Genomic DNA, 15,237 nt, shown 5'->3' on the forward strand with positions numbered 1-15,237 from the left:
TCCTTCTACCACGGTGCCATGATGGTGACCTGTGATTGCCATGGCGACAGCGGGAAAGCAGAGGGTTTTGAAAAAAGGGCAAAGTAACCATTGATATGTTAATAGGACTAGAAGATTTCCACTGGCCTTGCTGAAGCCATTAGCGTACCTAATTAGGTTTATTTATCATGCCTGCTTAACAACAGTGAGCAATGTGTTGTTACCAGACAAACCCTAAGAGCTTGTTCTGCATTGGTAATCAGCGAGTATTAGTCATCTAATAGCATGTTTGCTTTTTGTAAAATTTGCATGTGATTGAAGTTCCTTCAAAGGTGCATATCAAACAGGAAAGACTAAAGGAGAAGCGCTTCAAGCTCTCTTTATATCTCATACAAAACAAACATGATCATATTTTACAGACATGCTTTCTTTGACTTAACCCTTTAATAACGCTTTATGGAAGCGAGAGTGTTTTCAAGAATCTTCCAATACTCTCCACACTTCTTATAGCAACTCAAAACATGCCAGCATTAATTTGTCCAAATACGGACCATTTAGAATAGTAAAGGCCTCGTTGTGCAATTAAGTGCTTCAAATTTAAATTAATTAAACAATTAGCCTTATGAATTGAAAATGACCTATTCATTTATTCATTAATAACCCAACATGCAGACATGGCTGTTTTCTATCTTGCTGATAAAAACCATATGAGGAAGTAATTTACCAGCCACAGATAATATTGTATTAGTGTATATATTGTATTAGGGCTACTGCAGTAACAGTATATGAAGTAGTTACTGACTGTGTGTACGAAGCAGTGGTCGCTGTCCTCCTGGGCGTACAGCACGCCGTCCTTGATGAAGACCGAGATGGCTCTCAGGATGAAGGACACAAACAAGTTCATGTGAATGAAGTTCCTGGTACAGTGGAGCTTCCTGGATAGAAGAGAGAGAAAATGTATACCATTATTACTTGTTTGTTTTTATCTTGTTTGATAATGACAACATTTTTTGTGTTTACCCTTTTGAATCCCTGGCTGTTTTTGCTTGGGTTTTTATCTTAGCTAGCCTTTTACTGGTTTATTAGAGCACATTTTCAGTTGCGATTTGTTGAGAAATTTGTTGTACTTAAGTCAGTTTGATTGAGCCATTTATAGCATTTGGTTGGATGCAGAGCAGTTTTCAAAATCTTTTCAAGTAGCTTCCGTCTAGTTAGCAACAGAAAATAGCCTTTAGTATGTAGCCAGTTTATGGTGAAGTTTTCATAAATAATTATATATTCTTTTGGTTTGGTTTAGTTTAGTTCAGTTGGCTTACTGAACAGAGTTATGTAAATGAAACCGCTCTAAATAATTATTAGTAATAATTTTGTTTAACAATTTTGCTCAACTAACTGGTAGAGATGTCCATTAATGGGAAAGGTAATATTGCAAGTAATTTTTCACAAAACTAAATACCATGTCATGTAGAAATGCAAAAAATAACTTCTCAGTTGCTTTTGGCTGGCACCATTAAAAGTGTCACAGAGTACATTGCTATTATAGAATAAGTTAGGCTACTCAGCAATGCCATAATTTGGCATGTCTGTGACAAAAAACAAAACAGAAAAAGTTTTATGCAATTTTAAATTAATTGAAAAATGTATCGATAGGGTAAAACAAGCAAACAAATTTCATGGATTTTGGCACTTTTTCATTCTTATTTCCATCGGCTGGATATGATTTTGAGTTTTTGCCAACAGGACTTGAAGGGTTAAAGACATTTTTCAGAACAAGCTGAAAAAACACCTAAATATATGTACTATATCTCATTTTTGAGAAACCTGTCTTTTGGAGGTCTCATTGTGAAACTCACCTAAATCTGCAGAGGATGACCATGGCCGTAGTCAGAGACACAAGCGATGTGCTGTAGCCGACTGTGTACAAGGCCTTAACTGATGGGTAGAAAGTGTCCTGCCGATGAAACAGAGAATGTATTAACAGCACGCGGGTCTGTGATAAATGTGTGAAACTTTAGATGAGGTGAAAGAAGCCGTACGGGTTTGGTGGTGTTGTCATAGAAGAAGCAGACGTCCGCATAGTGAGGGAAAGGGTCAGACCAGCCCTTTTCCGTACAGTTGCGACTCACCTTCCCCATTTCTATAAGCAACAAATATGCTTGAACTGCGATGGGCAAAGTTAACCTGAATAGATATATTTTTGTAATACAAATACGTTCAAAACACAGTTAGTCTTTTGGTTCCACTGACCATCCTCGGGGCTGATGAAGTCATGGAAGAACTCTCCACAATTGACCACCACAACCTCACCGATCTTGGCCTCCTGCCAGCAAGTCAGGTTGTCCCACATCCACGGACACACTGAGCAGCAGAGGACAAGAGAAACAGAAACATGTGTTGGTTAGTATTAAGTTCCTATTCAGCTTTTCTGCTGTTACGTCTCTGAGTAAATGAATCTGGCATGGATTTAAGGTAATTGAATTGGAGATAATAGAGTTTCATTTGCAAAGATATCTGACATTTTCATGACACTCACAGGAACAAAACTATTGGTAACATGGAAACAAAACTCACTCTGTTGACCTATCTCACTCAAATCCATTTAACACTTTATTTTAGATATTATGTTTTGATACTTAACAACAACCTTTGTTCTCCTCCGAGAGTGTAATTCCCTCTGATGATGTGGTGGACATCTCCTTCTTATTTAAATTCACTACTTAAAAACAACCATCTGGTATCCCCAAACAGGCTGAAACTAAATTTTACTTGAACAGTAGAACCCAGTTCTATTGTTTTTGTTCTGACTGTTTATCTGACTCTTACAATAAATCTCTCACCCTTTATTTTCTGCACAGCTATCACAATCTTTAATTTCTCTGTCTTCATTTCTTTCTGCTTCCATGTCCTTTGCCTTTATGCTCAGGTGATTTTATAGTGCTGCAGAGGCAGGTAAAAGTCTGATTGTATGTGTGTTCACTCGCATGTATTTTGAGTGTGCATTTGCTCATGGGTGCGTCTGTGTATGTGTTTCTAGACATGCATGTGTGTGTTTGTGTGTTTGCAGACCTTTCTCTATTCTGCTCGGCTCTCTAATCTGTTTTGGTTCTGTCTGGTGAGCCGGACACGAAGCCAATTACCTTTTAAAGGGCAAATCTGAGCCAAATGAGCCGCACTGAGCTACGGAGGTAACTGGCTTAATAAAGCACTCTGTCTGCATCACTGGCTATCTCACACAAGATCCCACAGTATGCTGAATCTTCAGTGGGCTGCAAAGATACAGCATACACTCTACACACATACTACACATTCACAGTAGACAGTACATGTACAAAAATAACACACAATCACAGGCGGATGGATTCTCAAGATGGACAGAAATTCTTTCTCATTAAAGCTGATCTGATTGAAGGACTGACTGAGATTTCTTTTTGTATTCTGAGTCATGATGTGCAACTGTCGCAGAATACTGATCAGAAGTTCAGAGCTCTTTTCTCCCAAACAACCGTATGCATAGAGCATTCATTCATATTTTTTGTTAAACTTTAAACATCGGTCTGAGAAGAAGAATATGTCATGACGTTCCTGAAAAGATCTGTCTCTGGATGTGATATATGTCTTTTGTGAGAATATCTTGTAAACATCTACACAAGACAAATAAGGTGTAAAATTAAAAATCAGATGAAACTAATGATTGTTATTGTTACTTATTAATCTGAAGATTATTTTCTCATTTAATTGTTTGAGCATTTGGTGTACAAAAATATCAGAAAGAAGTGAAAAAAAGACCAAGGTGACATCATCGAATTGCAGGTTTTGTCCGAGCAACAATGATATAAAAGAGAAAGAAAAGCAGTCAATTGTCACATTATAGAAGCTGGAATGTTTTCTGTTTTTTTGCTTGAAAAATCACATCTGTTCAAAATAGTCAATCGTTATCATAATTGTAATTGATTCAGCTCTAAATTTAAGACACTCTGAAGGGTAATGAAGTGTCCTTTTCTGTAGTGTGACACTCATATTTACAAAGGTACCAAAATCCAACTACAAATGTCACAAATGTTCTCATTTAGCTTGGATGATTTAGTTCTGAAATAACAGACATTTTGCAGGCCATTTTAGATCTGTTATACATTGCGTACTGGCTAAATTCAGCTGGATGGTGATTACAGCACCAGACAGCAAATCATTACGTGGCAATTTCATACAGCCTGCAGACTAATCTGAGTTCAGAGTACCACAGTTAAAAATATGATAACAAATAGATCAAAAAATTTGCTTTTAAGAATAGATTTTGATAAATCAGAAAAAAGAAAGAGATAAAAAAACAGATCCCACCTATCTATTTATTTCCTCATACATATTGTTTCCCTGTTCTCATTTGTCTTTTTCACCCTTTTTTGCTTTCTCTCTCCCACCCAGTCAGATTTCTGCAAACCGGGCGTTTTATTTCCTCACCAACGATTTGCTGTCAGCAGAAACACAACATAGTTCCTTTTAAAGCGACAGGAGGAGACAGGGTTCAGTTAAAAGGTCACGGCGGACCAACATGTGTGGTTATAAGGTCTGAGATGGATACTTGAACACAAAAATAAACAAACTGCCCATGTCACAGAAGAATAAGGGAATGAAATAACAAGAGGATCTTACTTTTAACTATAAATGCTGTTAAGTGAGAATAAATTAGGCATGTGAGTTATTTATACCTCCACTCTAACCCACCTCAGGGCATGAGACTTTATGAAAAAATAAAGATATAAAAATGCAAAAAAAAAAGTAGATAAAAACACTTTAAAATACACATGCGGCTGGCTGTGTAGCATGCAGGAAGACTGCAGGGCTGACCTTTAAAATACACAGATGAAAAATGAGCTGAACTCACGACGTCTCTCTCTCTTTAAACTTGTTATCTTACACTCTAAATCTTTTATGTTTCATGTTTTTTTCAAGGAGCCAGTGGCTGTCAGTGAGGCCATGAGTCACAGTGCAATCTGGGAATTGCAGTCTGTTGGGCAAGTTTCAAACAGTGGGAGGCCTGCAGCAGTTGCTAATGAAAACCACAGTTCATAGCCAAGAAAATAATTGCTTCCAGGATTCACATACCAAGTTTCCTGTGTTTTTAGATGAAGTACTTGTGGGGAAAATGTGAAAGTAGCTCAGCATGACATTGCACAAGACATTTGATTTTAGAACTGTATATCAGCGGATGGTTGTTATGTAGGATGGTTGTTTATAGTGGCCTTTCGGGATGATATGAACATGATATAAAGCTCATCTTTCATCCTTACCTGGCCTTCTAGGACCTGATAAACTGAAAAATGCCTGATCGACAAGAATAAAAGCAAGGTTGGCTTTTTATCATTTTTAAGAGATGAGTGGCCCTCATTTGCCAACAGTCTTGTGCCTTCTGAGTCACCAAAGAAGTAAACAGTTTAATCAAAGGCAGAACCATAAAATACAGGTGACTTCATGCCAAATTATGCACACAGAAGGAATGTGAGAACACACACAAGAACACATGCATGCCCATACTCTCGGACACATCCTCACTTACCATCAGTAGGCTCCTCACTGGGGCTGTACAGCGAGATCATCTCCATGCATTTCTCATGCTCCCGCTTGATTACACAGTGACCGGACTCCGAGGCCACCTGGAGGAAACACACACAATGACACACTAAATATTGACTGAAACACTGCACCATTGAGAATCTGCGTTTGTTAATCAGCTTCTTGTTATAGCTGAGGGGATCCGACATGAATACAGTATTAACTGCCAAGGTTAAAATATTATTATTATTATATTATTATTTTGACATGAGATGTTTTTTGTATTTGTTCATGTGTTTTTGCTTGTGCTCTTCTCACCACATTTAAGTGGGCAGAGCTGTGTTGGAAAAAGGTGATGTCAGGTATTTACATGGACCAACCAGAGGAGTCAGAAAGCCTCTGTTGCCAGGGAGATGCACTGTCAGTCAAACTCATCAAATCACTTGCAGATACTTCTTATGGAGCAGACCTTGGTTGTGTCCAAAATCACTCTCTATAATATATATTAGACATTTAGTCAGTTAACTCTAGTAAATTGAGATTTTGGACAATCATCATGTCATCACTGACAGGATTATTGTTGCAAAATGGTCATTTTCACATCTATGAAATGCAACCCATTGTATGTGGGATTATTAGTGCACATGAGCTAACTTTTTTTTTCCATTATTGCAATTTTTGAGGGTACTCTGGCCTATAGATCAAAAATTCCCCACTCAGTATTCGGACACTCAAAAAAACATTGTTATTTTGGACACAGACAAGGTGAGTTTTTAGTTTAAAACACTCATGAATTTATAAGTATGATATATTTTTTTAATTTTGTCACAGATATTTAATGATAGAGAAATACAGGCAGCACTTTTCAGTGAAAAAGCTCTGATAAACCCACTGCACTGATACACCTACCCAGCACCAAACAGCAGCAGCAAAGTTAGCAATTAGCTGGTGAACATAGTCAAGCATTTAGCGCATGATGAGCCAGATATTTCCCTCAGGAGTTGACAGAGCTAAAAGCAGAGTAAATATTGGACTTATATTCACCTTGTGGAGAGAAACATGACTCCAAATGGATGCTACACTAATGTTGCTTTGTGTCTGCTGGATGTGAAAATAAGCAACTGTTTGCTACAGTAACACGTTCGCCAACTACTTTATAAGGTGATGATATGTCAATGTTGTGTTTACAGGTTGTTGTGTTGCCCCAAAGTCGCCCAAAATATCAATTAATGCACCATGAAATTAAAAATTACACGTTCCAGGTAGCTTTTCATTGTCCATGCATTAATTGTTCTGCTACCTCTGCATATGTCAAATTTGCCAAAAAGGTCTTTTTGAGTATTTAGATGCATGTGAACGTTAATCTTTTTTGATGACTCATCTTGAACTTGGCGGCATACACAATCACACCTGATTTGGTGTGACTATCCACTTTAACACCATCCACCATCCACCATTTTTTTAGTGGAGGAGATCATAAGACAGAGATGTGTGTTTTAATAAATACCACTTGAAATTTTACCCTTTCCCCCCATATCCTGCTTTAACCGCAAATATACCACGTTATGGAGAGTAAAGATGCTCCAATACCCGCAACTGTCACAGGAGCAGGTGGAAAATAGGTATTGCCTGCTTGAAGGTGCAGTCAGGGAAACTATTTACTCAGAGTTAGTGGAGTTACTGCATGTCTTCTCAATAACTCCCCCTCTCATTCTGTTAAGGCCAATCTCTGTTTTGCACCCTGCTTGCACCCCCCAGCCTTAACTCTCACTGTGAAATGATAGGTGTAATATGTCCCAGCCCTCTGAGCCATGGCTGACTCATCACTCTATCTCTCTGCCCTCCAATATGAATTCACTTCAGGCCTCGCTGCCTAGATAAGATAGGGCATCAACTGACTGTGAAGATGTCCTCGGATTCACTTCCTCTCTTTATCACACTGCTGCACGTGGGATGAATTTGAAACCACTGCATGAATTATGTGAAACATCATTAGAGCTATCTGGCTTGGGTTTGTATCTTTTTTTTTTTTTAGTCTGTTGCCATAAGGCTATATTTTCAGATAATACACCAAGAAACTGTGCCTCATCAGGCCAGCTGAACAAAAATAAAAAATAAAAGGACATGAAATGCCTCATTTTTTTATGATCTACGATAGCGTTTTGATAATGAAACTGACACTGGCATTGTTAGAATGACCTCTCTTTATACCTGTAGCAGGCATCCATGTTGCTAAGCAGCAGGTAACCAGCTAGGAGCCAGCACATGCTGTATACAAGCCTTCCCAGAAATGAGAAATAATTGGATGCAAATGACTAATATCTGTTTGGCATGAGTGCAGACAGGCCTGTAAGATGGCAGTATAAAATGTGCTATTCAATAATGTATTTATATGGAATCCTGGATAGCAAGCAGGATATATGTGTGTTGCTGTTTTTTATTTTAATATAGTTACAATTACTATTTACTCTCTTTAACTCTGACCTTTGTTATATTTCAAAACTTGTATACTGACCTCTAGGGTCGACTGCAAATAGTCTTGCTTTTGTTCGAGGGTATTTAAGATCTGACTGTGTTCTCACTCGGCAGAGAGAGACGGTGATCTTAGCAAGTGACATTGGGTATGTTTCTCTCTCCAGAGATATAATGCATCATATTTTTGATTGTATTTCTGGTTACACTACTTCAACTGACAATGCTCGTTGTGTCTGTGTGTTTTCTTGAGTGATAAAGACAATTTTTCCACGACAAGAGCAAGCTCAAGTGTATGTGCTGTTGCTCTTAGCTGACGCAGCTAATACCTACAAACTGCCAGGTGTAACCTGACAGAAGTGAAAGCCAAGCTAACATATGACCCGTACAGGTTAAGGGGTAAAATAAATAATACGACATTTTGGGTGTGTGTAATGTGCTGCTGTTTGTAACTGTGTATTACGTGTCCTGTTGGTTTTTTGTGTCATACTTTGTTTTTGTTAATGTGCATGTGTTTTAATTGTGACCTGCCAAGGGACTGCAGATGAAACTAAACTAAAATAAACTAAACAAATTGTGGTACAGTACATCAAATCATGGTAACTTAATACTGTACATGGTCCCTTACAAAACAATCAATAAATAAAATCTATCAAAATACTGCTTAATAACAATGTAAACTGCTACATCTCACAAAAATAATACACCTCAAATTAGAAAATGTCATGCTAAACTTTATGGATACTACTAACCCTGAAACACTTCATTTGGCCATGTATGCATATAGAGAAATGCTTTACAAAGGATTGGCAGTCAAGTTTAATAAAGTACTTATTTTTAACCATACTAGCAAAGTGTTGGATGGATTGACATGAAATTTTGTGAAGACATAAATGGCACCCAGGGATTGTATCCTACTGACTTTGCTAATCCTCTGTCCTTTCCTCTAGCGCCACCATGAGCTCAAACTTACCAAATACCTTCCAGCTGTACTGTATTTGGTGTGTTAATTAGCAAATGTTAGCATGCTAAACTATGATGATGAATATGGTTAACATAGACCTGCTAAAACATCAGCAAGCTGATGTTAGCGTTTAGCTTAAAGCGCTGCTAGTACAGCCTCACAGAGCTGCTAGCATGGCAGTCGTCAATTGTGCAAAAGCTTGTGATGATACAGTGACTTCCTGTTAACATAGTTGATTGCTTTTGATTGACAGTGCTACAGATGTTTCCTAGCAACAAATTTGCACATTACTGGCTAAGAAATTTCTTGAGCTTTATTGGTGCAATGGTACTCGTAAATCTTATTATTGGAACTATCAGTAGATACAAAACTCTAACCTGGGACAGACATCATGACATCATTGCACATCAGAGAACAGATCAATGATCTTTTTTTGAAAGTGTGCTTCTTGTTTTCTGCTCTCAGTCACTCATCTACTGTAGCTTTTAAATCTCTCTCCTCCTCTACTGAAAACAGATATCTGTCCAGATAAGCTGTCCATTTTGAAGCTGCAGGACCCTGTTCCTCTCCCCAAGGCTATTTTCGAGGGCCAGATAACTCCCACTACTGGCACACCGTCCAGATCCATTTGACACACAATAAGTACATCACAACAGATGTATCTGCCACATCAGCCAGCTGAAGGTCAGCTGGAGAAACACTTCATGTGTGTTAGATGTTAGAGGGGCAGTGTTAACATAAAGCATAGAGAAGATGTTTGTGACAGCAAGGTCGCATTGTGAATGCATTTCACTCCCCCCAGTAATCACAATCAACTGGTAGATTTGAGGAAGAAAAAGAAATATATCAAAAGGGTAATGGGTAAAAGATGATACTCATGCTAATCTTACATATATTCTAACATAAAAAACAATTTCCTTATCTGTGTGGTTTAACCATGAGAACTGCTGCTGTGCCGCATCGGGGCACTGGATATAATTCCTCCCACACATCTTGCACAACTATTCTGCTTTTTATTTCAATGAGACCAATAATAAAAGTGAGTCAGAGCAGATGGATAGGCAGCTCTCCGTTCAGCCAGGCCATCTGTTATGGCTCTAAAATGCGGCCAGTGACCTCAACGCAGAGCTGATCCAGGATCTGCAACGTATGCTGATGTGCTGATGTGTCATGTGGTGATTCCTATCCTCCCAGCACTCCTCAAAATGCACGTATGAAAATAAACCAGAGAAGAAGCTGACACTGTTATATATTGATAAATGGCTATACATTCCTGTATGCTCCCCCCCCCCCCCCCAAACAAACACACACACACCTACACATGTGCACACCGTAGATGCATGCACACAAACTACTCACCAAGGGCAGCAGAAAGATTGCAGTCAGCAGGAAGCCTCTCATTGTCTCCTGTGAAGTGCTTGTATCCAAAAGGCTTGGTGTGTGTATATGTGTGTGTGTGTGTGTGTGTGTGTGTGTGTGTGTGTGTGTGTGTGTGGGTGGGTGTGTTCACTGGGATGCACTGAAACTGCTCCCCTCGACTTCACCACACTTCAGCATCAAGGGCTCTGAAATACAACACACAGAGGAAAAAGAGTCTGAATGAGAACAAACAAAAACAACATGAGGATGTGTTGCCCACTGGATTACTCTATTATGTTGTTCTACTGCAGACTGAAAGTAGGACTAAATACTGTCTTCTACAGTAGCTAAAACATAAAATCTTACCAAAATGGTACTGAAAAGCTATTCAGAATACATAAATGTATCTATATATTGGATACATATTTTAAAGCAAAGCCTCTTTTCATAAAGGGCGTTTTGCTTTACACAACCATGATTTTATGTAAGAGTACTGTAGGTGTTTCTAAACAGTGTTTCATATTTTCTTCTGGAATGAACATCTTCAGTGTCTTTCACATAAGCTTTTTGCCACAAGGTAAAAAGGAGAGTCCTTGGATATGATAATTCATTTCTTGATAATCTACTGAAAGGAAGGATGTGTGATGATATCGTTCAAAGGAAGAGCTGTCGAAGTTCTTATTTTGTAGACGTTTATTAGACGATGGCCATCGGGTCCATTCCATATACAAAGATGGTCTGGGCAATGTACCACTGTCGATGCACAGCTTATATAGGGTTACACATCTGTATCTTATCATATGAATAACATGTTTTCTAGGGGCACTACCTCCGTTGGGAGCCATCCATCAAGTGATTGACAGCTATCTCACAACATAGTATGTGTCATCACATGCCCACATCTGGAACCGTTCCAAACTTAACCATGGATCCATTGTTTGTATCTAAAAGACCCCCCAGAAGGGCTATGCCATATTACCCAAGGTGTCATACAGACTAGGGAATGTTTCTGTCACACGTCCAACATCCAAAATCAGTAAAATACATAGGGTCAGATAAAAATCATACTAACATCTACCATATACAATTCAATATTCAATAAGTTAATTCTGATGTATTATACTTTATCTGTACAGAAATAAATCTGATTTTATTGTGGCACACAGGCTGATTGTGTTTAACCTTGAAAAAGAATTCACAACCATTAAAAAACTTGATCTGAGATGATTGCTTTATTAATTGATTAGTCATTCAACAACAACAACAACAACAAAAATAGTCAGCAACCATTTTGATAATAGAAGAATCATTTAAACATCAGAGGATTTTCTGCTTTTCTTTTTCTCATATCTTTAGGTTTTGAAGTGTTAGACAAAACAAGCAATCAGGAAATTGTATTTTTCACTATTTTCTGACATTTTACAAACCAAACAATGGATTGAGAAAATAATCAGCAGAATAATCGCTCATGAAAACCAATAAAATAATAATAAATAACCATTGCAACCCTAGAAAAAACATATTTTCACTGCCTTGTCTTCAACCAGAACCTGTATTTTTTTTTAAAAAGATTCAAGTTTCATTACAATATCAGTTTTTTGTACAAAAATGCTCAAGTTTTAGTCATTTTAAACTGATATATATACTGTAAGTTATGGCTTAGCTTTCAACCTACTCAGATATCACACACATAAACAAACACACACCCCTTCAGTGGGTATGTATCACTTCATATCTTGTCCCCACAGAATCCTACACTCATAAAAATCCCCTTGATCCAATCACAGAGGCAACATTTGTTGATTTTTTACTGAGGTTATATACGATCACAAAAGAAATGTCACAAAAGATATGTCATCACCCAAACTCTAAATTAAGGCAGCAACTTGAAACAAAAAGGCATGGATTTATGAAGGACAAGTTGATTACCAAAGGCAAGAAATTTGGAAGGATCGCATAAATTTTCCCTTAAGACTATAAAATTTATGTGCCTCGGGTCAGACTTTAAAACAACTCACCCTCTTTCATGTCTTACTCATCCACACAGCTTCCTGAAAACACAGCAATTCACTGCAAACACAAAGCAGACTGGCGAGCACCAGCAGAAACACACACACATACAATCTCTGAGACAGCAGAGCGCACACGTCCTCTCTGTCAGCTAATTCATGCACACACACAGACAAATTCCGCTGTGTCCCTTCCCTCTAGTACTGAATCCAATTACCCCTAAAGCATCTCTCGGATGCTTTATCAAGCAATAAGACAGACTGTGCTCAGAGGAAAAACCCAGAGATATAGAAGAGGACAACATGTGTCAAATAGGGTTTGAAACCAACTGGGATGCAAACAGAAAAACATAAAATCAGACAGAAGTACAGACAGACAGGGAGAGGAACTGAACTGGCAGACAGAGACAGACATGAAATCAATTAGTTTGTCTTCCTCTCTTTAACCCAAAATGTCGCAGCAGCCATGTTGCTGGAGGCTCCAAACGAAGTTAAAACCAGCCCTTGGTATTTAATACAAATCCATATGGCTATTTGGTATTAAGAAGCACTGACTCGTGCAGGGAACAACAGAGGGCTAAACATCAAACTGCCCTGAGGGCAAGAGAGCAGGAGACTTTTTGCTTTGCTGAGATACGTGTGAGTTACTGGAAATTCTGTCAGGCTTTACAGCCTCAGGAATTAGGAGAAAATTCCACTTCTGTTTAGTCAGCTTTCCTAGAAAACAGAGGAGGCAAAACACTAAATGTGTGGGTTTACAGAATGCAATCATTGTAATTTGTTTACAACAGAACAGTTTTCACAAGGCCGTTAGACAAAACAACTGGTGAGGAACACCCACAAACAGAATAACTCTAACATTGGATAGGAAAAGTGGGAAACACATCCACTAAATTAGCACTGGGATCCCTACAGCAGGTTGTCAATCAACCAGAAGACTGTGAGTATATATGCATACAGATGCAAAGCAGAGAGAAACACTGAGAATGGCTTCAAGTCTGTGCATCATCCTCAATGATTTATCTCTGTAAAAGGGAATTCAAACATCTGTCTCAACATATCAACATCCTCCTCGTGTGTGTTGAATTCCTCTGAACATCGTGGTGCATTCATTATTCATTTTCAGTTTAAAACGATCCTAGTAGCTAAGTAGACACGCTTCCAATTAACCCAAATGCAAGTCTGTTAATGCTGTAAATGGATACTGTGCACGTCTGTCAATGTGCAATAATGCAGTCATTCAAATTAATTAGTTCTTGGCAGCTTTGTTAATGTTCTTGTGTGATAATCATATAGGCCGTATATAGCTCACATTACAGGAACAACAGTTTATCTCTGCTGCTAAAGAGCATTTTCTTATTATTTAGATTGCAGCTTGCAAAAACGGTTTGTGGGCAAATCGGAGGGAAATGAAAAACGCAAAACAGTCTTAGTTACAATCAATCATTGACAAATGATTGTTCCCTTGGTGGTGCAGAATCAATAGGCTAATTTAGCCCAGCCTTATTCCCGCTTTTCCGCATTCGCAAACGTTTAATTCATCAATGATTGTGGGTGACCTTCGCTTTGCACATGGAAAACATCAGCAAGAAAAGCGCCTACCTCCCCCTTATCTACTGTACACTGTCACTCGCAATTTATCCCTAGCTTGCCTAATATTTAATAAGAATTCATGTTTTTAAAATATATAGGATTCCATTAAGGCCTTCATAATTAATCAGTCGCATTGAAAGATGAAGATGTGAGTAAAAACGCGCAGCATTCGCTGAAAACAAGTCAAAAGGAACTTACCGATGCGTAATTTTCAGAGGCGCAAATATCTACACATGAAGCCATCGGTATTCACGAACAACCGCGGTGTTTGGCAGTGAATTGTGCAGGTTGATACCTCGTCGTCTCTACTCCTAAGACGTGCGCGGTTATTAGTTATCGTCCTGAAAACGACAGGTGCTGTTACTGCTTCTGCTGCTGTTGCTGCTGCTGCTGCTGCAGGACGCACTCACCGCGTTGGCTGCTGCTGCTGCGGCACCACGACGAGGTGGAGGAGGTGGAGGAAGAGGAGGAGGAGGACGAGAAGGAGGAGGAGGAGGAGGAGGAGGAGGAGGAGGGGGATGTAGGTTCCTTCGGGATTCGCACCTCGTCAGACAGAGAGGGCAACAAAGTGAGACAACAGTTTAGTCTATAAAAGCAGGTACAACTGTACGCAGCTGGAGGAAGAAAGAGGGAAAGAGGGAGAGAGAGAGGGATACAGAGAGGGAGACAGAGAGAGAGAGAGAGAGAGAGAGAGAGAGAGAGAGAGAGAGAGAGAGAGAGAGAGAGAGAGAGAGAGAGAGAGAGAGAGAGATATGGACTACAAGTGAAAAATCCTGTGACATGGGAGTTTCTTCCAAAAAAGCAACTGTTCATAAAACTCTCTCAGCCGCTGACATTTGTGCCTGCGTCTGTCAGATGCTCCAGAAGGCACAAAGTCCGGTTCCCTGCTGGGTGCAATTTGTGAGGCAGTGAGTAAACCGACTGTGACTCACATTTAGTCAAAAGTTTAACATCTGAATTCCTGCATGTTTTCCACTGAAACCAAGCAATGCATGCAAATGGCTATTACCGTAGAAGTGATCTGCAGTGGCCACTGTGGCCGCTGGCAGTCTTGTTTACTTTCAGCACCACGGACAGCGACCACACAATCGCCTGCAGGCATCAATGAGTTAAAAACAAAAACCTCAAATAAGATCAACATTCGATCCGCACATAAGCAAACTTTTCCACTGAATACTAAGAGCTGCTTTGCTTAAATCTCACCAGGACTGTCGTGATCCAGGTTAGACAGTTTCTAGTGGCAGCTACATGCAGGCTACTCTTCTGAGTGCAGCACAACACAGAGGTGATTGATCACCCAGCTGGGCCTTTTGA

General features: G+C 39.1%; 1 protein-coding gene across 2 annotated transcripts in view; it reads right to left on the reverse strand.

The window, feature by feature from the left end:
* LOC122994555 (pituitary adenylate cyclase-activating polypeptide type I receptor-like) overlaps positions 1–14,319 on the reverse strand; it is a 28,057-nt gene extending 13,738 nt beyond the window's left edge. For both annotated transcript variants that reach the window (XM_044369285.1, XM_044369284.1), the window contains exons 1-7: positions 14,122–14,319; positions 10,322–10,527; positions 5,531–5,627; positions 2,227–2,337; positions 2,016–2,116; positions 1,833–1,930; positions 782–914 (exon numbers count right to left, since the gene is read on the reverse strand). In XM_044369285.1, coding sequence (XP_044225220.1) covers positions 782–914; positions 1,833–1,930; positions 2,016–2,116; positions 2,227–2,337; positions 5,531–5,627; positions 10,322–10,363 — 582 coding nt within the window. In that variant the 5' untranslated portion in view covers positions 10,364–10,527; positions 14,122–14,319. The remainder of the gene's footprint in view (positions 1–781; positions 915–1,832; positions 1,931–2,015; positions 2,117–2,226; positions 2,338–5,530; positions 5,628–10,321; positions 10,528–14,121) is intronic.
* Between the last annotated feature and the right edge of the window lie 918 nt (positions 14,320–15,237).

The sequence above is a fragment of the Thunnus albacares genome, chromosome 12 (assembly GCF_914725855.1).
Source record: "Thunnus albacares chromosome 12, fThuAlb1.1, whole genome shotgun sequence".
Classification (NCBI taxonomy): Eukaryota; Metazoa; Chordata; class Actinopteri; order Scombriformes; family Scombridae; genus Thunnus; species Thunnus albacares.